Below are 23,190 nucleotides of genomic sequence, written 5' to 3' on the forward strand. Positions count from 1 at the left end.
ATCTGGTCCTGGTGACTTATCAACTTTCAATACTGCCAGCCTTTGTAGTACACTCTCTTTTTCATTTTAACCTCATACAGTTTCTTGACAACTGTCTTCTTTACAGTAGCTTCAGCAAAGACCTCTTGCTTTGTAAACGGTGATGGCAAATATTCAATTAGCACCTCAGTCATGACTTCTGCATCCACTAACAAATTTCCATTTTGGTTCCTAATCATCTCCACCACTCCTCTGACAACCCTTTTACTATTAAAATGGTTATAGAAGACTTTTGGATTCCCTTTTATGTTTTTCATTCACTTATGGCACGTGGATGTTGCTGGCTAGGCCAGCATTTATTGCCCATCTGTAGTTGCCCTTGAGAAAGGTGGTGATGAGCTGCTTTCTTTAACCGCTGTGTAGGTACCCACAGTGCTGTTAGGGAGTTCCAGGATTTTGACGCAGCGACAGTGAAGGAACGGCAATATATTTCCAAGTCAGGATGGTGTGTCAGGCTTGGAGAGGAACTTCCAGGTGGTGGTGTTCCCATGTATCTGCTGCCCTTGACCTGCTAGATGGTAGTGGTCGTGGGTTTGGAAGGTGCTGTCTAAGGAGCCTTGGTGCGTTTCTATGTTAGTTGTCAATCTGTTCTTATATTTCCCTTTGACCATTTCATTTTCTTTTTCACTTATTTTGTAATTTTTATATTCAAATTCATTCTCCCTTGTATTATCAAACTGAGGCCCATTAAATGCCCCTTTTTGTGCCTCATCCTAATTCCTGTCATCCAGACTTTGGTTACGCTCCCTTTTCCCCTTGTGGGAATGTACCCAGACTGTATCTAAACCATCTCTTTAAAGACTGCCCATTGCTGGATTACGTTTCTGCCTATCAGTCTTGGACTCCATTTAGCTGAGCCAGATCACTCCTCAATGCACTGAAATTAGCCAGTTAAGTGTCTTTAATCTAGATTGCTCCTTGTTCTTTTCTATAACTAATCTAAGTTTTACAATTCTGTGATCAGTTTTCTGAGATGTTCTTTGACTGTGACATTCGCTTGACCTACTTCATTCCCCAGACCTATATCCAGCAATGCTTCCTTTGTAGTTTGGCAGGAAACAAACTGATCAAAAAAATTCTCCCAAACGTAATTCAGAAATTCCTCCCCTTCTCTACTCTTACCACAATTGTTCTCCCATTCAACATTAGGGTACTTGAAGTCTCCTAAAATCACTAGTAGTTCTTGCACCTTCCATTCCACTATCTCCTTCCCTCTATTTGGTGGCCTATAAAATATACCAAGTAGCGTATTGGCTTCTTTATTGTTTCTTAACTCCAGCCAAATAGATTTAGTCAATTTTCCTCCATTCTAACTTAGATATAAGCTGTTTATTTATAAATTGCTGTTAACTAGGTATAATCTACACTTGTATTTCCTGTTTGCACCTCAAAGCACACTAACCAAAATTATGCAATATTAAATATGAAGATACTTAAGAAAAATACTTATCTTAAGAATTCTCGCTTCCAGTGCCTTTGAGCTGGGTGAGAAACTGCCTTCCTCTTCTCCACCAAATTCCTACTGTCATCAAATTCTCTGCTTCTAGTCTGATTGCGATCCACCAAGTTCTGTCACAAAGCTCAGAACTCAGGGTCTTATTGTTTCATAGGACCAGTGTCTACAGCACTCCTTCTCTACTTAATTTTCTGTTACTACTTAGATTCAGTCACACTCTCCCCTTCATATACTTGTTTTCCTCTGAGGTGGACGTTACTGAGGTGAACAATCCAGATCCTCCTCCCCCTCTCATGTGTTAGTTTCTCTAACTCTCACTCCAGAATAACTTTCTGCTCAATTGTTTCAAGGTAGACATTTTCTGTAGATGCAGCAATCTCCATTAAGCGTACGTGTGTGTGTGTAAATCAAAAGGCTTGTTTGTCAGTCATGAGTAGAATGTAATTGAATTCTTAACGTTACTTTCCTTTCTTTGCTCCTTATAAACAGATGTAATTTACGATCCTGAGGTGGTCCTTTGCCTAGTTTCTGTACTGGAGAAATTTCTTATTTCTGGTGAAAAAGAAAGAAGTTCAGTTGTATATCTGGCATCTACAATACGTAACCCAGAGACATATCATCAATTCAAAATGGAGCTTGGTAGGTGCTTATTAACCATTAGAGACTATGGTGTGATATCCCTTCCAATGGTAGTGATCCAGAGAGATGCGACGTCCCTCACTCTTCCGATACCACTCAAAGCCCTTTCCAGCTTCCTGGATCGGGGGCGAGGGAGCTTCCTGAAGAATGCAGCGCAGGCTCCTGATCAGATTCCCACTGCTGAGGGTGCCAAATCCAGCTGCTGCTTGCAGCAGATCACAACCAAAAACCCACTAAGGGTCTAGGATAAGACTGGAGCCTTCATTAGGGAAATGTTGGGAACAAAACAGAGGGAACTGCCCAGCTGTTAGCATAATTTCCTGGGACCAGCCACCACCTTCCCAATGGTAGTACAGAAAGTGGCAGTAACCCAGGAAACCTCACCGCATGTATTTTCCATCATTCTTTGTTGCTTTACCTTGAGATTAGAATTCAGACTCCTATCTCCAATTTTGTGTGGCAGTGTCTAAGTAGGTCATGAACTGATGCACATTATGCTAGTGTACTCAATTTGCAACCTGAAAAATGCAGGAATATTTGTCGGCTGTGCTGGCAATCTACAAAAAATGTTTTAATGCATTTCTTGTGGAGGTGCTGCTAGTTCATTTGAAACAGATTTGTTGATAGCCTGAACAAAGTTTGCTGATCATGGGTATCAAGCCAAAAACAATCTTGCTGTCTTGTATTGTCTTCGCTGCATTTTGATTGGTTCGTTAAATTTTATTGCTGATTAGATAATTCAAGCATTGCAAGGTTTTCACAACTATCTTGCTTCCAGCTTCTCTATTTTGCAAGTGATTAAGACGAGGATTCCTTTGGTCATTTCAGTGGTTCCCCTAAATTTGTAGGATAAGAGCAGGTGGGAAGATGAAAAAGGCAGATGTGATGATAACTCATACTTTACACATGCGTGTAATTACATACTTGAGAACGGAATAGACAGATAATTTTGAACAGAAATGGAAAGTGCTTCCAATGGGAACAAAACATTCAAGTGCTCTGGGGCCTAAAGCTCTTCACCACTGGGATTTTCCTCAAGTCAGGTCTCTGGCAGAGAAATTTGATAGAGATTGACTCCAAGAATTAATCAACAGTTCCATTATCATTGTGTCATACAACTACCAGCATGTTAGAAGTCAGTGGCCTTTTTCAACTAGCAATTCCTATGTTCCTGTAAGGAACCTTGGTGCTCTGTCACTTCATGACCTACTTGACCTTTTGCAGTATTGACAGTTCACCAAACAATTTGGCACATCGAGTCCATGTTAGTTTTCTCTAGAGCAATCCAGTCAGTCCCACTTCCTTACTCTATTCCCATAGCCCAGCAGGCTTATTTCCTTCAAGTGCCCTTCCGGTCTCCTTTTGAAATCACTATCTTGGCTTCCATCACCCTCTTAGGCAGTGTTCCAGATAATTATCACTTGCTGTGCATGAAGTTCTTCCTCATATTCCACCATGCTGTCCATTACTTTCTCAATTTTTAATCCCATCAGTTAAGGAGGTAGACTGTACTGCCATTCACCAAGATTCCCAGCTGTCCTTGCCATGCTGCTAGCAGCTCACACTGCTTGTAAGTTATTCACAAAATGTTTTCCAGCTGCAGATTGCAGGAGAAATTCAAACTGTGCATGCTGTGAGATGCTTAACTCCAGCAGCATCTGGCCCATTGTTTCCATCAGTGGAAAAATGGAGAACAAGGAAACAGAGACTGAGGATTTTCACTGCACTCAAGGTCATCAGTGGTTTTTCACACAAAAGGGTGAACCACTGTGTTCCGATAGCGTGGGTTGAATGTGGCTCATGCCTAGTGATAGGATATCATATCAGATCCACAATGTAAATTGAGTTTGACACCCCTGTGTTAGAAAATATTACAATATCATAAAGAAAAATAAAGCTTTATTTTTGCGTTTGTAAGACAGCATATTAATAAAAGGCTTGTTTTTTCTTTCCAAAATAGACAGAGTTGGAATTGGACACCAGGTGATCACAGGCCCTACCAGAAAGGTGTTTCCTTACAACAGATGCACAAAAATAGAGCTTCTTAAAATACATCATGAAACTTAAGCGTTTGCCCATCATCTTTGACATTCCTGAAGAAAAATTAAACGCCATGAGAATTAAATGAGTTATGTTCATATCCCAAATGGTCAAATGTCTAATTTTTTCAAGTTTCTCTGACAATAGTGTGGAAAAATAATGTGGAGTGGCAGGTATTCTGTTCTCAGGGCACTGCTAGAGCTTTTTGTACCTATTAGGTATAGATGGCCACAACCTGGAATAACCTCTGCTTTCCCTCCTCCTGCTGCTCAAACTCCCGCCTTCCAGTAGCAAAGATTATAAGTATAAAAGCAAAATACTGTGGATGCTGGAAATCTGAGACAAAAACAAAAATTGCTGGAAAATCTCAGCAGGTCGGACAGCATCTGTGGAGAGAAAGACAGGGTTAACATTTCGAGTCTGTATGACTCTTCAGCAAAAATTATAGGGTGGCTGCGTGGGGAATTCCTGCCGTTAACCTTTTGCAATAGTGCTTTACGACATGATAGTTCAAATAAATGAAATAATTATTTTTAAATTTGACAAAGTTTAGTAATTGTTTACAAATATGCTGTAGTCCTTTTAGACCAGCCTGAGGTTTAGCAGTGACCTAAATAACCACTGATATTCCACCAGTTATTACAAAATAATATCTTACTAAAATAAGTTTTGCAGAACTTGGTGTTCACGTAATCAAATTACCAGTAAATGTAAACTGGAAACATCACTTATTTTCAAATTTACCACAAAGATGGCGTAAATTCTTGCGGAAACCAGTGAACATGGAAAAAAGTAGGATGGGGAGGGGGAATATGGAGGAGGGAAGCCAGGGAGTTGGATGGATTCAAAACCAACTGACCGTGTTTTAAAGCAAATCAAACTAATGTCAAAAGGAAGACATAAGTGATTAATTGGCGAATATTTTTCCCTTTTCTTTCTCTAAACCACGGCATTTGTTAAAATTAGGAGCCGGGAAATTAAAACTTTCAACCAGGGTTAGTATAACAGTAATTGAATTAATAAGAGTATACTCTCAAAGAGGTACTCAGTATTGGAGCAGTGCAGTCTGAACTCTGGCAATGGACTGCACAGGAGGGTACAGCAGAGTAGATATGCTGTTTTTATAGAAGATTCCATAATCAGGGGGACAGACTGACATTTTTGTACCCCTGATTGAAAGCCCTGCATGGTGTGTTGCCTGCCTGGTGCCAGGTAAATGACATCATAGTGAGGATACAAAATACTGTGCAGGGGAAGGGAGTGAACCAGTTGTTGTGCATGTTAATACCAATGACAGAGGGCTTTCTGATAATTCTAAGTTGTGCATGATCAAGAATGAACATCAAGCTGCCTGTTAGCAAAAAAGGACAGCTGATCATTTATGACATACTACTTAACAGAACTCGAAGAGTCATACGGACTCGAAACGTTAACTGTGTTCCTGTCCGCAGATGCTGTCAGACCTGCTGAGTTTTTCCAGGTATTCTTGTTTTTGTGTTGTAACAGGAAGAACTGTAGCAGAACACATTCCAACAAGAATGAAAGGTAGGGGAACCAAAAACAGGCCTCCTTGTTTGATGAGGGAGATAGACAGTATGATGAGACAAAAAGAGGTGTATTATGTATGTCAGGTGAATCCTTCAAGTGGGGATCAGGTTAAATACAATAGGTTGAGATGGGGAGGGGAAGATGAAAATAAGATTGACAGAGAGAGTATCAGAATAGAATGGCAGCCAACATAAAAGGGAACCCAAAAATCTTCTACCAGCATGTAAATAGTAAGCAGGTAGTAAGAGTGGTTTCCATTAGGAACAAAGGAGGTGATATATGTTCAGAGGCGGAGGACAAGGCTAGAATACTTGATAACTTTGTACAGTATTTTCTAAGGAAGAGGAATCTGACAAAATATTGGTAGAAGGACAGAGTAGAAGCAATGGATAGAATGAAAATTGAGAGGAAGGTGGTACTGGAAAGGCTGTTTGTGGTTAGGAAAGTCACTTGGTCCAGATGGATTGCATCCCAGGTTGCTGAAGGAATTTGGGGATGGAGATAGTGGAAGGGCTTGCTTTAATCGTCCAATCTTTACTATATTAGGGGAGGTGCCAGAAGATTGGAAAATGGTAAACATGACACGCTTATTCAACAAAGAGGCAGTCCTAGCAACTACAGGCCAATTAGTTTAACATTATAAGCGAGTAAGGTTTTAGAAACAATAACCAGGGAAAAAAATCAATAGTACTTGGAGAGGTTTGAGTTAATTAAAGAAAGCCAACATAGATTTGCAAAAGGCAGATAGTGTTTGTCTAATCGCATTGAATTTTTTGATGAAGTACAGAGAAGCTTGATCAAAGGGAATGCGGTGGATGTTGTCTGTATGGATTTTAAGAAAGCGTTTGACAAAGTATGACATGAAAGTCTGGTTAATTCAACTGAGACTCAGAATAGGAGGTTCAGTGCCCAATTGGATAAAAAAAATTGGCTTAAGGACAGAAAACAGCAAGTAATAGTAAATGGTCATTTTCATACTGGAGGATGGTAGTGGTGTTCCTCAAGAGTCAGCACTAGGGTTACTTTTTTTTGCTATATATAGATGATTTAAATCTTGGAATGCAGAGTAAAATTTCAAAATTTACCGATGTTACCAAACTTGGAGGAGTGACAAACAGTGAGATGATACCAACCAACTGCAACATAATAGAATGTGCAGACAAGTGGCAGATGGAATTTAATACAGAGAAGTGTAAGATGTTGCATTTTGGTAGAAAGGAAAGGGGGAGTCAATACAGACTTAATGGTACAGATGTAAAGTGTGTGCAGGAACAGAGGAACCTAGGGATGCATGTGCTTAGATCGTTGAAGGCGGTAGGACATTTGGAGGCATGGAGTACTAAAGCAGGAAATTTGGGCAGTGACTACAGTACTGCATCCAGTTCTGCTCAGCACATTTCAGAAGGATCAAGGGGCCTGGAGAGGTTGCAGATGAGACTCATTAGAATGGTTCGAGGGATGGGGGCTTTTATTTACAAGATTAGGTCGAAAAGCTGGTTGTTCTAAGGTTATGAGATAATGACAGGTTTGGATAAGAGAAACAATGAAAAACTGTTCCCATTAGCTGATAGTACAAGGACTAAAGGATACCTTTAAGATTTTGGGCAAGAGATGCAGGGGGAATGGGAGGAAGAACTGTTTACACAGTGAGGTGTAATGACCTGGAACTCGTTGCCCACAAGAGTGGTGGAAGCAGAAACAATCAATGATTTCAACAGGAAATTGGATGGGCGCTTGAAGGAAGTAAAGCTGCTGGACTGCGAGGATCAAGCTGGGGAGAGGGTCTGACTAGATTCCTCTGTGGAGAGCTGGCATGGAATCAATGGGCCTCTACGCTGTAAACGACTATGACATTTAAAACTTTGGATATAGTTACCAGGATTGACAAATCAATTTTTAAAAATGGTTCAAACAATGAGTCATTCCCCCTTAAAAAGCACACTTCAATCCTTATGCAGCTTCAAGAAAATTTAACCTTAAAACCCTGCTGCTTTGTAAGTGATTACATTTATACACCAACATTTGTAATCCAGAAATTAGCTGGTGTTTATTGGTCTACTGAGAGAATACCCAGCATTAATACTGTGATCAGCACTTATACTCTGGGTTTATACTGAACAGAAGATTCTGGTCCACAGCGTTCCATGATCCTGCCACATGTAGACAATAACAAACAGACTCGATGGTCAAGAATGCTCTCTCATCCCAAAACAGCAGTTCCAGATTTCAGTTACTTGCTGCCAGGAGAGGAAGTACTATTTCATCCCAATTCTCATCCCATTGAACCATCTTAGATTCCTTCAGGTTCCTTTTAAATATGCCAAGTGTATTTTTTTCATTCTGGAAGTCTGTAAAGAGAAGCTGAAGACAACACAATTTGTAAGTTAAACATAGAGTGAAAATAGCTAAAATGTAAAGCATGATTGCTTGGGCCGCTACTGACCAATTAACATCAGAATTCTAAGTCTAACCATTGCAGTAGGACTCTCTGCAAATGCTCCAAAATTCTGTTGCTTAAATTCTTAACACTAGGCACATCAGCTATCTATTAAATTTTCAAGAAAATACCAGACATCCGATTGTAAATGCATTGTAAAGCAATATGAAGTTTATACTCCGTGTGTTACTCTGTTGCAGGATATATCAACATTTGTAATTCTTGGATTCATATAGTCTTGGCGAAAGCCTCAGAGTTAGAGGCCATTCAGCCCATCACGTCTGCATCATCTCCCTGAATAAGTTATCCAATTAGTCCTACTTCTCTGTTCTTTCCTCATACTAATGTAAATTTCTCCTTTTCAGGTATAAACCTTTTTGAAAATTACTATTGAATATGCTTCCATAACTGTATCAAGCAGTGAAGTTAAGATCAAACAACTCATTCACTCTCGATCATCAGTAAAGTAATGGAATGGGTCATCAACAGTGCTATCAAGTGGTACTTGCTTAGCAATAACCTGCTCACTGACGGCCAGTTTGGGTTCCGCAAGGGCCACTCTGCTCCTGACCTCATTACAACTTTGGTTCTAACATGGACAAAAGACCTGAACTCCCAAGGTGAGGTGAGAGTGACTGCCCTTGACATCAAGGCCACATTTAACCAAGTGTGGCAGCAAAGAGCCCTAGCAAAACTGGAGTCAATGGGAATCATAGGGAAAACTCTCTGCTGGTCATACCTAGCACAAAGGAAGATGGTTGTGGTTGTTGGAGATCAGTCATCTTAGCTCCAGGACAGCACTGCAGGAGCGCATCAGCCCAGCCATCTTCAGCTGCTCCATCAATGACTTTCCTTCCACCATAAGGTCAGAAGTGGGGCTGTTCGCTGATCATAGCACAACATTCAGCAACATTCACGACTCCTCAGGGTCTGAAGCAGTCCATGTCCAAATTTAGCAAGAACTGGGCAATATCCAGGCTTGGGCTGACAAGTGGCAAGTAACATTCACGCCAAACAAGTGCCAGGCAATGAGTATCTCCAACAAGAGAGATTCTAACCATCGCCCTTTGTAGTTCAATGGCATTACCATCACTAAATCCCCCACTATCAACATCCTGTGGGTTACCACTGACCAGAAACTGAACTGGACCAGCCATATAAATACTGCGGCTGCAAGAAAAGGTCAAGAGGCTATGAATCTGCCCACCATCTACAAGGCACAAGTCAGGAGTGTGATGGAATACTCCCCATTTGCCTGGATGAGTGCAGCTCCCACATCACTCAAGAAACTTGACATTGTCCAAGACAAAGCAGCCCACTTTATTGGCACAACATCCACAAACATTCACTCCCTCCACCAATGGTGCATCTACAAAGATGCACTGTAGGAATTCACCAAGGCTCCTTAGACAGCACCTTTCAAACCCAAGACCACTACCATCTAGAAGGGCAAGGGCAGCAGATAGATGGGAACATCACCACCTGGAAGCTCCCCTCCAAGTCACTCACCATCCTGACTTGCAAATATATCGCCGTTCCTTCACTGTCACTGGGTCAAAATCCTGGAACTCTCTCCCTAACAGCACTGTGGGTGTACCTACACCACACGGACTGTAGTGGTTCAAGAAGGCAGCTCACCACCACCTTCTCAAGGGCAACTAGGGATGGGCAATAAATGCAAGCCTAGCCAGTGAAGCCCACATCCCGTGAATGAATGAATTAAAAAAAAAGGTGTTATTTTCTAATTTCCTGGCCATCCCTGTATTTTAAATGTGTCCTCTGCTTATCGGCCTTCCTGCCAAACAATTTCTCCTGTCAACCCAAACAAAACTTTTAATTTTGATCACCTCCACTAAAACTCTCTTTAACCTTCTCCACTGAACGTTCCCAATTTATCCAGTCTTTCCACAAAACTGAAGTCCCTCATCCCTGGTACCAGACAAGTAAATCCTTTCCTGATGTGTCATGCCCAGAATTAGACTCCAGCTGAGGGCTAACAAGTGATTTATAAAAGTCACCATAACTTATTTACTTTTGCGGAGGTGATGGTGTAGTGGTATTGTCACTGGACTGGTAACACAGAGACCCAGGGTAATGCTCTGGGGACCTGGGTTTGAATGGCAGATGGCGGAATTTGAATTCAATGAAGAATTGAAATTAAAAGTCTAATGGACCATGAAACCATTGCTCAATTGTCCTAAAAACCCATCTAGTTCACTAATGCCCTGGCCTACATGTGACTCCAGATCTACAGTAATACAGTTAGGGAGGGTTCAGCAGGAAGTTCAGCAGGGGGAGATGCACAGGCAAAATTAGGAGAGAGAGCAAGTGAGTCTGGAGGACATAGAAATTATAGGCCAGTTAAGGCACAAGGGAGTTTGGCAAGGTTGGATGGTATTTATTTTAATGCAAGGAGTCTGACGAATAAGGCAGGTGAGTTAAGGACACAAATTAACACATGGAAGTATGATGTCATTGCTGTCACAGAGACATGGTTGAGAGAGGGGGCAGGATTGGCAGCTCAATATTCCAGGATATGGGGTCTTCAGGTGAGACAGGGAAAGAGGTAAAAGAGGAGGGGATATTGCAATATTGATCAAGGAATCAATTACAGCAGTAAGGAAGGGTGACATTTTAGAATGCTCCTCAAATGAAGCCATGTGGGTAGAACTCAAAAACAAGAAAGGAGCAACCACATTGCTAGGAATGTACTATAGGCCCCCAAACAGTCAGAGAGAAATAAAAGAGCAGATATGTAGGCAAATTTCACAGAAGTGTAAAAATAATAGGGTAGTAATAGTGGGGGATTTCAACTTCCCCAACATTAACTGGGTTAGTCATAGTGTGATAGGTTTAGAGGGAGCGGAATTCGTAAAATGCATCGAGAACTTTTTAAGCCAGTATGTAGAAGGTCCTACAAGAGAGGGGGTGGTCCTGGACTTAATTTTAGGGAATGAAGCCAGGCAAGTGGTAGAGGTATCAGCAAAGGAGCATTTTGCAGATAGTGATCATAACTATCAGATTCAAGGTTGTTATGGAAAAGGGCAAGGATGGGCCAGAAGTCAGAGTTCTAAATTGGGGAAGGCCGATTTTAATAAGATCAGATATGATTTGGCCAGAGTAGACTGGGAGCAATTACTTTTTGGTAAATCTGTGTCAGAGCAGTGGGGCTCATTCAAGAAGGAACTAGGGAGAGTACAGGGCCAACATATTCCAGTAAAGACAAAGGATGGAACCAACAAATCCAGGAAGCCCTGGATGTCAAGGGATATACAGGAATGGATAAAGAGAAAATGGGAGGCTTATGGCAGATACCAAGGGCTCAAAACAGCAAAAGCCCTAGAGGAGTATAGAATGTGTAGGGGGATCTTAAAAAGGAAGTTAGGAGAGCAAAAGAGTGGCATGAAAAAACATTGGCAGGTAAAACAAAGGAAAATCCAAAGTTATTTTACAAGGACATTAAGAGTAAGAGGATAACTAGGGAAAGAGTAGGGCCCATTAAGGACCATAGTGGTAGTTTGTGTGTGGAGCTGGAAGACGAAGGTATGGTTCTAAATGAATACTTTGTGTCAGTGTTCACAAGTGAGAGGGATGATGTGGGTATGGAAATCAGGCAGAAAGACTGGTATAATTAAAGAAATTGGCTTAGAAAGGGAGGAGGTTCTAAGTAGATAAATCTCCAGACCCAGATGAAATGTATCCCAGGCTTTTCAGTGAGGCAAGGGAGGAGATAGCAGGGGCACTGGCAATAATTTTCAATACCTCTCTGGCCACAGGAGAGGTGCCAGAGGATTGGAGGACAGCCAATGTGGTACCAATTTTCAAGAAGGGAGGAAGGGATAAACTAGGGAACTACAGGCCAGTCAGTCTAACCTCAGTGGTGGGGAAACTATTAGAAGCAATTCGGAGGGACAGAATTAATCTACACTTGGAGAGGCAGGGATTAATCAAGGACAGTCAGCATAGTTTTGTTAAAGGGAGGTTACGTCTGACCAATTTGATTGAATTTTTCAAAGAGGTGACCAGGTGTGTAGATGAGGGCAATGCAATTGACGGCATCTACTTGGACTTCAGCAAGGCTTTTGATAAGGTCCCACATGGTAGACTGATAACGAAGGTAAGAGCACATGGGATCCAAGGCAATTTGGCAAATTGGATCCAGAATTGGCTGAGTGGCAGGACTCAGAGGCTGATGGTCGAGGGGTGCTTTTGTGATTGGATGCCACAGAGGTTCCACAGGGATCGGTGTTGGGTCCCTTGCTGCTTGTGGTATATTTCAATGACTTAGAATGTAAGAGGGTTGGTAAGTAAGTTCGCGGATGACACAAAAATTGGTGGGATGGTAAATAGTGAGGAGGATAGCCTTAGATTACAGGAAGATATAGGCGGGCTGGTCAGCTGGGATGATCAGTGGCAAATGGAATTTAATCCGGATAAGTGCAAGGTGATGCTCTTGGGCAGGACAAACAAGGGAATACACGATGAATAGTAGGACCCTGGGGAGTACCGAGGATCAGAGGGACCTTGCCGTGCATGTCCACCTGTCCCTTTAAGGAAGAACAGGTAGATAAGAAGGCATATGGGATACTTGCCTTTATTAGCTGAGGCACAGAATATAAGAGCAGGGAAGTTATGCCGGAAGTGTATAAAATGCTGGTCAGGCCACAGCTAGAGTATTGCGTGCAGTTCTGGAATCCACATTATCGGAAGGATGTGATTGCATTAGAATGAGTACTGAGGAGATTTACCAGGATGTTGCCTGGGCTGGGGAGTTTTAGTTATGAGGAGAGATTGGATAGACTGGGGTTATTTTCCCTGGAGCAGAGGAGATTGAGGGGGGACATGACTGTGGTGTAGAAAATTGTGAAGGGCATAGTTGGGTAGCCAGGAAGGAACAATCACCAGGGGGCATAGATTTAGGGTAAGGGGCAGGAGGTTTAGAGGGGATGTGAGGAAGAATTTTTTCACCCAGAGGGTGGTGGGAACCTGGAACTCACTGCTTTAAAGGGTGGTAGAGGCAGAAACCCTCATAACATTTAAGAAATATTTGGATGTGCACTTGCGTTGCCATGGCATACAAGGCTATGGGCCTAGTGCTGAAAAATGGGATTAGGTACTTATTTGAACAGCACAGACTTGATGGGCCATAGGGCCTTATTCTGTGCTGTTTTATGACTCTATGACTCGTAAATGCCCTCTGAAATGGTCTAGTAAGCCACTCAGTTGTACCAAATTGCTAAAAAGTCAGTAAAAAGGAATAAAACCAGATGGACCACCTGGCATCAACCTAGGCACCGGAAACAATGGCAATTTCAGCCCTGTTGACCCTGCAAACCCCGCCTTACTAACACCTGGGGACTAGTGCCAAAATTGGGAGAGCTGTTTCACAGACTAATCAAGCAACAGCCTGACATAGTCATACTCTCGGAATCATACCTTACAGATCATGTCCCAGACACTACCATCACCATCCCTGGGTATGTCCTGTCAACACTGGCGGGACTGACCCAGCAGAGATGGCGGCACAGTCAGGAGGGTGTTGCCCTGGGAGTCCTCAACATTGATTCCAGCCCGCATGAAGTCTCATGACATCAGGTCAAACATGGGCCAGGAAACCTCCTGTTAATTACCACATACCGCCCTCCCCCAGCTGATAAATCAGCGCTCCTGCATGTTGAACACCACTTGGAGGAAGCACTGAGAGTGGCAAGGGCATAGAATGCCCTTGGTAGCTTGGTAGCATCACCAAAAATTGAGCTGGCCAAGTCCTAAAGTGTGGCAGATGGTGATGAAACCAACAAGATGGAAAAACATACTTGAACTCATTCTCACGAAACTGTCTGCCACAGAAACATCTGTCCATGACAGTATCAGTAGGAGTGACCACTGCAAAGTCCTTGTGGAGATGAAGACCTGCCTTCACATTGAGGATACCCTCCATCGTGTTGTGTGGCACTACTACCGTGCTAAATGGGATAGATTTCAAACAGATCGAGCAACTCAAGACTTGGCACCCATGTGGCGCTGAGGGCCATCAGCTGAAGCAGAATTGTACTCAAACACAACCATTATGGTCTACCATTATGCTCTACCATTACCACCAAGCCAGGGGATCAAACCCGGTTCAATGAAAAGTGCAGGAGGGCATGCCAGGAGCAGCACCAGGCATACCAAAAAATGAGATGTGAACCTGGTGAAGCTACAGCACAGGACTACTTGTGTGCCAAACGGCATAAGCAGCAAGTGATAGACTGAGCTAGGCAATTCCACAACCAACAGATCAGGTTTAAGCTTTGCAGTCCTGTCACATCTAGTCATGAACGGCAGTGGACAATGAAACAACTCACTAGAGGAGGCTCCACCAATATCCCCACCCACCATGGTGGGGAAGCCCAGCACATCAGTGCAATAGATAAGGCTGAAGCATTCATAACAATCTTCAGCCTGAAGTGCCTAGTGGATGATCCATCTTGGCCTCCTCCGGAGGTGCTCAGCATCACAGATGCCAATCTTCAACCTATTCGATTCACTGCATGTGACATCAAGCAAGTTTTTTGCACTGGATACTGCAAAGACAATGGGCCCTGACAGTGTTCCAGCAATAGTACAGAAGACTTGTGCTCCAGACCTTGCTGCACCCCTAGCCAAGCTGTTCCAGTACAGCTAAAAACACTGGCATTTACCCAGCAAAATGGAAAATTGCCAGGGTATGTCCTGTACACAAAAAGCAGGACAAATCCAACCTGGACAATTTCTGCCTCTTCAGTCTATTGTCGATCATCAGTAAAGTGATGGAAGGGATCATCAACTGCGCTATCAAGCGGCACTTGCTTAGCAATAACCTGCTCACTGACTCTCAAGTTTGTGTTCCGCCAGAGTCACTCAGCTCCTGATCTCATTACAGTTTTGGTTCAAACATGGGCAAAAAGTGCTGAACTCCTGAAGTGAGATGAGAGTTACTGCCCTTGACATCAAAGTCGCATTTGACCGAGTGTGGTATCAAGGAGCCCTAGGAAAACTGGAGTCAATGGGAATCAGAGGGAAAACTCTCTGCTGGTTGGAGTCATATCTAGCGCAAAGGAAGACGGTTAAGGTTGTTGGTGGCCAATTATCTCAGTTTCAAGACATCACTGCAGGAGTTCCTCAGGGTAGTGTCCTCAGCCCAACCATCTTCAGCTGCTTCATCAATGACCTTCCTTCCATCATAACGCTGAATGCACAATGTTCAGCACCATTCGCGACTCATCAGTTGCTGAAGCAGCCCATGTCCAAATGCAGCAAGCCCTGGGAAGTATCGAGGCTTGGGCTTACAAGTACCAGGCAATGACCTTCTCTAACAAGAGAGAATCTAACCATCGCCCCTTGACATTCAATGGCATTACCATCGCTGAATCCCCCACTATCAACATCGTAGGGGTTACCATTGACCAGAAACTGAACTAGACTAGCCATATAAATACTGTGGCTACAAGAGTAGGTCAGAGACAAGGAATCCTGTGACGAGTAACTCAACTCCTGACTCCTCAAAGCCTGTTCACCATCTAAAAGGCATAAGTCAGGAGTGTGATGGACTCCTCTCCATTTACCTGGATGAGAGCAGCTCCAAGAACACTCAAGAAGCTTGACACCATCCAAAACAAAGCAGCCTGCTTGATTGGCACCCCATTCACAAACATTCACTTCCTCCAGCAAAGTGGCAGCAGTGGCATCTACAAGATGCAAACAGGAACTCACCAAGGCTCCTTAGACAGCACCTTCCAAACCCATGACCGCTACCATCTAGAAGGACAAGAGCAGCAAACAGATGGGAACATCAGCACCTAGAAGTTCCCCTCCAAGTCACTCACCATCCTGACTTGGAAATATTTCGCCATTCCTTCACTGTCGCTGTGTCAAAATCCTGGAACTCCCTAACAGCACTGTGAGTGTACCTATGCCACATAGACTCCAGCAGTTGAAGAAAGCAGCTCACCACCACCTTCTCAAGGGCAATTAGGGATGGGCAATGAATGCTGGCCTAGCCAGCAACACCCACATCCTGTAAGTGAATTAAAAAAAAACTTCTATACCGGTGTATAAATCCCAGGATCTCACACGCTTTAAAAACACAGCTATATCAACTTGTCCTGCAAGCTTCAAAGATTTGTATATATCAACCCCAGATCTCCGTTACTGCATCTCCTTTAGCATCATACCATTTTATTTATCCTGCCTCTCAATTTTTCCTTCCAAAATTCATCACTCCACACTTAAATTTCACCTGCCATGTGTCTGCTACTCACCCTGCTGCATTTACGAGCTGTGTGTCATCTGCAAACTCTGAAATTTGTCCAAGCCCAGGGTCAAACATCAAAAACAACAAGTGTTAATACCAACCCCTGCAGGCAGCATACTTTCCTCTAGTTTAATAAACAACCTTTCACCACCTACCATTGTCCATTTAATCCCATGGGCTTCAATTTTGCTAATTATATCTGATTTTATTAAATGTCTTTTGAAAGTTCATGTCCACATCAACTGTATTTTCCTCATTACCCCTCTCCATTATTTCTTGGACTATGATCTCCAGATGTTTCCCAACACCGATGTTAGTCTGACTGGCCTGTAGTTATCTGATTTATATCATTCCGCTTTTTTGAACGGGAGCGAAACATTTGCAATCCTCCAGTTCTCTGGCACCACTCCCATTTCTAAGGATGATTGAAAGGCCTTGACTATTTCTACTCTTACTTCTCTCAGCAATCTCAGTGCATCCTATCTAACCTCTAATTCTTGGATTCACATTTAGTCTGTAACAAGGGGAATATGGTCAATAATGAACTAGCTGTCCATCTCCACTGGCCCCTGCACCAACCTCTGATGGCTCATGTTTGACTTTTGGACTACCTCCAATGCCCACTGATACCTTGTCGTACCCAGTTAAATGCTCTGACACCTACTCACAGCTACTTGTTGAACTTGCAATCTCATGGCCTTTCTATTCCTGTGGTTTCAATCAACACTGGGTCACCTGCCAACGCAAGATGGTAGCAAAGATGGCCACTAATACGCGGCTGCACATGCGCAGAAAACCAAGGACGGATTTTGTCTTTCCAAACTTGGGTTACGTCAGGGGCTGTTTTTAATTTATAAAATACCGTTGTAAATTGATGCAGCATGATCAATGAAATGACAGAAGAACTGCAGTCATACAGATAAGAAATCAGAATATAAACAGCTCCCACAGAGTCTGGCTGTAGTATAGATTAATGCTAGTACAGCCTGTAAAACATCTCACAACATTACACACCTTATACTGCAGATTGTTTACAGTCTGTGTCAGCTCTCCAGTTGTCTGATGTAATTTTCCAACAACGAAACAAGCAAAATGGAAATGGGTAAAATACATGAAGAGTAATCTATAAATGGAAAATGCTGGACAGAAAGAACACTTACTGCAGCATTTGCGTTGAAGCTCAAGTTAATGGATCAGATGCTGAACCTTGTCTAGAACTGAAAGCTAAATCCTAGATTCCTTAATCACAGAATCACAGAATTGTTACAGTGTAGAAGGAGGCCATTCAGCCCATCGTGTCTGCACCGGCTCTCTGGGTATTGTAACTTATTGTCAATCTCCTGCTTTTTCCCCGTAGCCCTGCACATTGTTTCTATTAGATAATCATCCATTGCCCTCTTGAATGCCTCAACTGAACCTGTCTCCACCACACTTCCAGACAGTGCATTCCAAACCCTAACTACTCACTGTGTGTAAAAGTTGTCTCTCTCCTCGCATTTGCTTCTTTTGCAAAACATTTTAAAACTGTGCCCTCTGGACTTGATCCATTTACAAGCAGGAACAGTTTCTTCCTATCTACTCTGTCCAGACCCCTCATTATTTTGAAACTGCTATCAAGTCTCCTCTCAGCCTTTTCCTCTCCAAGGAAAACAGCCCAACTTCTCTAATCTTTCCTCATAACTGAAGTGTCTCATCCCTGGAATCATTCCCGTAAACCTCTTTTGCACTCTCTCCAATGCATTCACATCCTTCCTATAGTGTGGCACCCAGAACTGTACACAATACTCTAGCTGAGGTCTAACCAGTGTCTTATATAAGTTCATCATAACCTCCCTATTATGCCCCTATTAAATGAAGCCTAGAATACTGTATGCTTTAGAAACAGCTCTCTCTACCTGTCCTGCCACCTTTAATGACTTATGTACATATATACTCAGGTCTCTCTGCTCCTGCACACCTGTTGGAATAGTATCCTTTATTTTATACTGTCCCTCCATATCCTTTGTACCAAAGTGCATCACCTCACACTTCTCCATGTTGAACTTCATCTGCCACCTATCTGCCCACTCCGCCAATGTGTCAATATCCTGCTGAAGTTCTACACTGTCCTCCTCACGGTTTACAATTCTCCCAAGTTTTGTGACATCCGCAAACTTTGAAATTGTCCCCTGCACACCAAGATCTAGATCATTTATATATCAGGAAAAGCAAGGGTCCCAATACCTCTGGGGGACTCCACTACAAACCCTCCTCCAGCCCGAAAATACCCATTAACCATCACTCTGTTTCCTATCCCTCAGCCAATTTTGTATCCACGTTGCTACTGCCCCTTTTATTCCATGACCTATAACTTTCCTCACAAGTCTATTGTGTGGCACTGTATCGAACACGTTTTAGAAGTCCATATACACCACATCTACGACCTTGCCCTCATCAACCATCTGTGATCTGTTATCTCTTCAAAAACTCCAGTAAGTTAGGCAGACACGATTTTCCTTTAACAAATACATGCTGGCTCTTCCAAAACAATCAAAATTTTTCCATGTGACTATTAATTCTATCCCAAATAATTGTTTCTAGAAGCTTCCCCAACACTCAAGTTAAACTGACTGGTCTGTAATTGCAGGGCAGATCTTTATAACCTTTTTTGAACAAGGACGTAATGTTTGCAATTCCCCAGTCCTCCAGTACCTCGCCCCTCATAGTTAAGGATTCCCGCAGTAAGGGTGGTCATAACATGATCAAGGGTACTTACAAGAGTAATTACAAGGGTATGAAGACAGATAGCTAAAGTGGACTGGGAAAATAGGTTGAAAGGCATTGAGAAAGAAGGACTCTACCAGAAGGATACGCCATTAGTTGCTAACTAAGGAAGCTAAGGGTGGTATAAATTTGACAAAAAAGGCATACAAAACTGAATATCAGTGGTAGGGAAGATTTAGATTGCTGATGACTAAAAGCTGACTAAAATAAATATAAAGAGAGAGAAATTGGAGTATGAGAGAAAACTAGCAAGAAATATAAAAACAGACAATAAAAGTTTCTACAAGTATATAAAAAGGAAGAGAGTAGCTAACGTGAACATTTGTCTCTTGGAGGGCGAGACTAAGAAATTAATGATGGGAAACAAGGAAATGGCAGAGACTTTGAACAAGTATTTTATATCTGTCTTCACAGTAGAAAACACAAAAAACACCCCAGGAATAGTTGAAAATTAAGAAGCAAAAGGGAGAAACTTAAAACAATCACGAGGTAGAAAGTAACGGTAATACTAATGGGACTTAAGCTGACAAATCCCCTGGACCTCATGGCCTGCATCCTAAGATCTTAAAAGAAGTGCTGTAGAGTTAGTGGATACATTTGATTGTAATCTTCCAAAATTCCCTAGATTCTGGAAAGCTCCCAGCAGAATAGAAAACCATATATGTAAAACCACTGTTCAAGAAAAAAGGGAGACAGAAAGCTGGAAGCTATAGGCCAGTTAGCCTAACATCTGTAATTGAGAAAATGCTAAAACCCATGATTAAATAGGCAGTAGCGGGAGATTTAGAAAATCATAATACATACAGTCAGAGTCAACGTGGTTTTGTGAAAGGGAAATTGTGTTTGCCAAATTTATTAGAGTTTGAGTATGTAACAAGCAGGGTGGATAAAGGGGAACCAGTAGATGGTCTTTGGATTTCCAAAAGGCATTTGATAAGGCACCACATAAAAGAACTACATAAGATAAAGGTATATGGTGCAGCATGGACACAAGTCAGGCCAATTAATATGATACAGAGAGTTGGTATAAATGGGTCATTTTCAGGTTGGCAAACCATAGCTAGTATTGTTTTTTTTTTAATTCATTCATGGGACATGGGTGTTGCTAGCTAGGCCAGCATTTATTGCCCATCCCAAATTGCCCTCGAGAAGGAGGGTGAGCTGCCTTGTTGAACATGCAGTCCATGTGGTGTATGTACACCCACAGTGCTGTTAGGGAGGGAGTTCCAGGATTTTACCCAGCGACAGTGAAGGAAAGGCAATATATTTCCAAGTCAGGATGTTGAGTGGTTTGGAGGGGAACTTCCAAATGGTGGTGTGCCCATCTATTTGCTGCCTTTGTCCTTCCAGATGGTAGTGACCCTGGGATGGAAGGTGCTGTCTAAAGAGCCTTGATGAGTTCCTGCAGTGCATCCTGTAGATGGTGCACACTGCTGCCACTGTGTGTCAGTGTTGGAGGGGGTGAATGTTTGTGGATGGTGTGCCAATCAAGCAAGCTACTTTGTCCTGGACGGGGTCAAGCTTCTTGAGTGTTGTAGGAGCTGCACTCATCCAGGCAAGTGCAGAGTGTTCCATCCTGACTTGTGCCTTGTAGATGGTGGACAGGCTTTGGGGAGTCAGGAGGTGGGTTACTTGTCCCAAGATTCCTAGCCTCTGATCTGCTCCTGTAGCCACAGTATTTATATGGCTAGTCCAGTTCAGTTTCTGGTCAATGGTAACCCTCAGGATGTTGATAATGGGGGGTTGTGATGGTAATGCCATTGAACATCATGGGGCGATGGTTAGATCTCTTTCATTGGAGATGGTCATTGCCTGGCACTTGTGTGGCACAAATGTTACTTGCCACTTGTCAACCCAAGTCTGGGTATTGTCCAGGTTTTGCTGCATTTGGACATGGGCTGCTTCAGGGATCAGAGCTGGGGCCTCAACTATTTATGATCTATATTCATGACTTGGATGAAGGGACCAATTTAGTGTAGCCAACTTTGCTGGCGATATGAAGATAGGTAGAAAAGCAAGTTGCAGGGAGGATACAAAGAGTCTGCAAAGGAATATAGAAAGGTTAAGCGATTGGGCAAAATTCTGGCAGATGGAATATAATGTGGAAAGATGTTAGGTTGTCCACTTGGGAAGGAAGAATGTAGCAGCAGAATATTATTCAAATAATAAGACTTACTACAACTGTACAGGAATGTCCATGCCAAGAATACTGTGCTTTGGTCACCTTACTTGAGGGGGGACATACTTGCAATTGGGATAGTTCAGATTCCTGGGTTGAAGGGGTCGTCTTATGAGTTGAGTATCACAGAACTTAATGGCACAGAAGGAGGCCATTCGGCCCATCGTGTCTACACCGGCTCTCCAAATGAACATTTTGACCTAGTGCCATTGCCCTGCTATTTCATTGAAAGGATCTTCCTTAAAGATCACTAATCGTTCTGTTACAATTCTCCCTGTCAGGCTTTGGTTCCATTTACCCTGGCTAGGTCCCTTTTCATTGCATTGAAATTAACCCTCTTCCAATCTAGACATTCCACTTCATAGCATAATAAAAACAAAGTGCTGGAAAAACTCAGCAGGTCGGGCTACATTTGTGGGGAGAGAAACAGAGTTAACAATTCAGGTGGATAACCCTTCATCATCTGTTCTGTATTGTCTACTCCTAACCCTATTTCTTATATTCTTATCTGTTTGGATGTCTAAGCATAGTTGTATTGACATAGAAAATAAAAAAAATTAGGATATTTGAACGAATTTTCAGATTAACAGAATTAATTACAAATTATTGACAAGACTGGTCAATGTGAGAATAAATGACATGTAAATTAATGCAGAAATTATATATGGTTATGAAGTTTGATAGAGGGCATTTTTTTCTTTATTCTTTCATGGGATCTGAGTATCACTGGCAAGGCTAGTTGCCCATCCTTAATTGCCCTTGAACTGAGTGGCTTACTAGGCCAGCTAAGAGGGCAGTTAAAAGTTAACCATACTGCTGTAAACCAGACTAGATAAGGATGGCAGATTTCCTTCCCTGAAAGACATTAGTGAACCAGATGGATTTTTACAACAATCGACAATATTTTTATGTGGTCACCATTACAGAAACTAGCTTTACATTACAGATTTATTAACTGAATTTAAATTCCACCAGCTGCCATGTTGGGATCTGAACACATGTTCACAGAGAGAGCCTCGGCCTCTGGATTACTAGCTCAGTGACATTACCACTATGCCATCATCTTCCCTATGATGTGGATTACATAATAAATGGGATTGTACTTCAGGTATCAGAACCGGACAGAGTATGGAGTTTTAATGGATTGGTGCTAAAACCACCCAGACCATGTTACATGTTGTTAAGAAATTAAACAAAATGTTGGAATGCATGGCAAGTGAGGTCATTTTAAAATTGTATTTGGTTCTAGAAAGGCTACATCTGGAATAGTGTGTAAGCTTTGATCTCCTTATTTCAAAAAGGATATTTCATTTTTAGACGGAGTACAAGCCAAGGTAGTATAGCAATGTTATGGTGCTGCCAGGGAGAGCTTACCAAGAAGGGAGACTCTCGTTTACAATAGCTGTATGAAATGCCATCACAATTATGTTCTTGCAAGTAAAAGGATCTTTAATTGTCGTGTCTGCCTTTTGTACAGACAGTAGCTACATATTTGATCCCAGAATTTAAGGAAATTACATAAGGAAAGGTTAATTACTCTGGGTGTTGTCAGGTTAGCTGTGATAAAACAGATTGATATCATAAAAGGGAATCATAGATTAAGTGGTATTGAGAGAGAGAAAAAATCTGACATCTAGAGGCATTTTGATGCAACAAAAGATGACGAATGGGGTTTGAGCAAGTTACAGGAAGAATTTTATGTACATTATATTTAAATGTACTCCTGTAGACAATAGAACCGTGGAAGAGATTTGCATCACATGATTTTAGCAGTATACTAGTTGACAATAGTTAAGCAAGCTTAGCATTGGATA

General features: G+C 42.2%; 2 protein-coding genes across 9 annotated transcripts in view; one reads left to right on the forward strand and one right to left on the reverse strand.

Moving 5' to 3' along the window:
- The window catches only part of eef2kmt (eukaryotic elongation factor 2 lysine methyltransferase), a 55,561-nt gene extending 51,287 nt beyond the window's left edge, over positions 1-4,274 (forward strand). For both annotated transcript variants that reach the window (XM_041205955.1, XM_041205954.1), the window contains exons 7-8: positions 1,985-2,134; positions 4,095-4,274. In XM_041205955.1, coding sequence (XP_041061889.1) covers positions 1,985-2,134; positions 4,095-4,201 — 257 coding nt within the window. In that variant the 3' untranslated portion in view covers positions 4,202-4,274. The remainder of the gene's footprint in view (positions 1-1,984; positions 2,135-4,094) is intronic.
- Positions 4,017-23,190, reverse strand: part of alg1 (ALG1 chitobiosyldiphosphodolichol beta-mannosyltransferase) — an 86,716-nt gene continuing 67,542 nt past the window's right edge. For 5 of the 7 annotated variants that reach the window (XM_041205952.1, XM_041205950.1, XM_041205949.1 and 2 more), the window contains 2 exons: positions 17,449-17,493; positions 4,017-8,083 (listed from right to left, as the gene is read on the reverse strand). In XM_041205952.1, coding sequence (XP_041061886.1) covers positions 7,949-8,083; positions 17,449-17,493 — 180 coding nt within the window. In that variant the 3' untranslated portion in view covers positions 4,017-7,948. The remainder of the gene's footprint in view (positions 8,084-17,448; positions 17,494-23,190) is intronic. The other 2 variants (XM_041205951.1, XM_041205947.1) reach the window with 1 other exon arrangement.

The sequence above is a fragment of the Carcharodon carcharias genome, chromosome 15 (assembly GCF_017639515.1).
Source record: "Carcharodon carcharias isolate sCarCar2 chromosome 15, sCarCar2.pri, whole genome shotgun sequence".
Classification (NCBI taxonomy): domain Eukaryota; kingdom Metazoa; phylum Chordata; class Chondrichthyes; order Lamniformes; family Lamnidae; genus Carcharodon; species Carcharodon carcharias.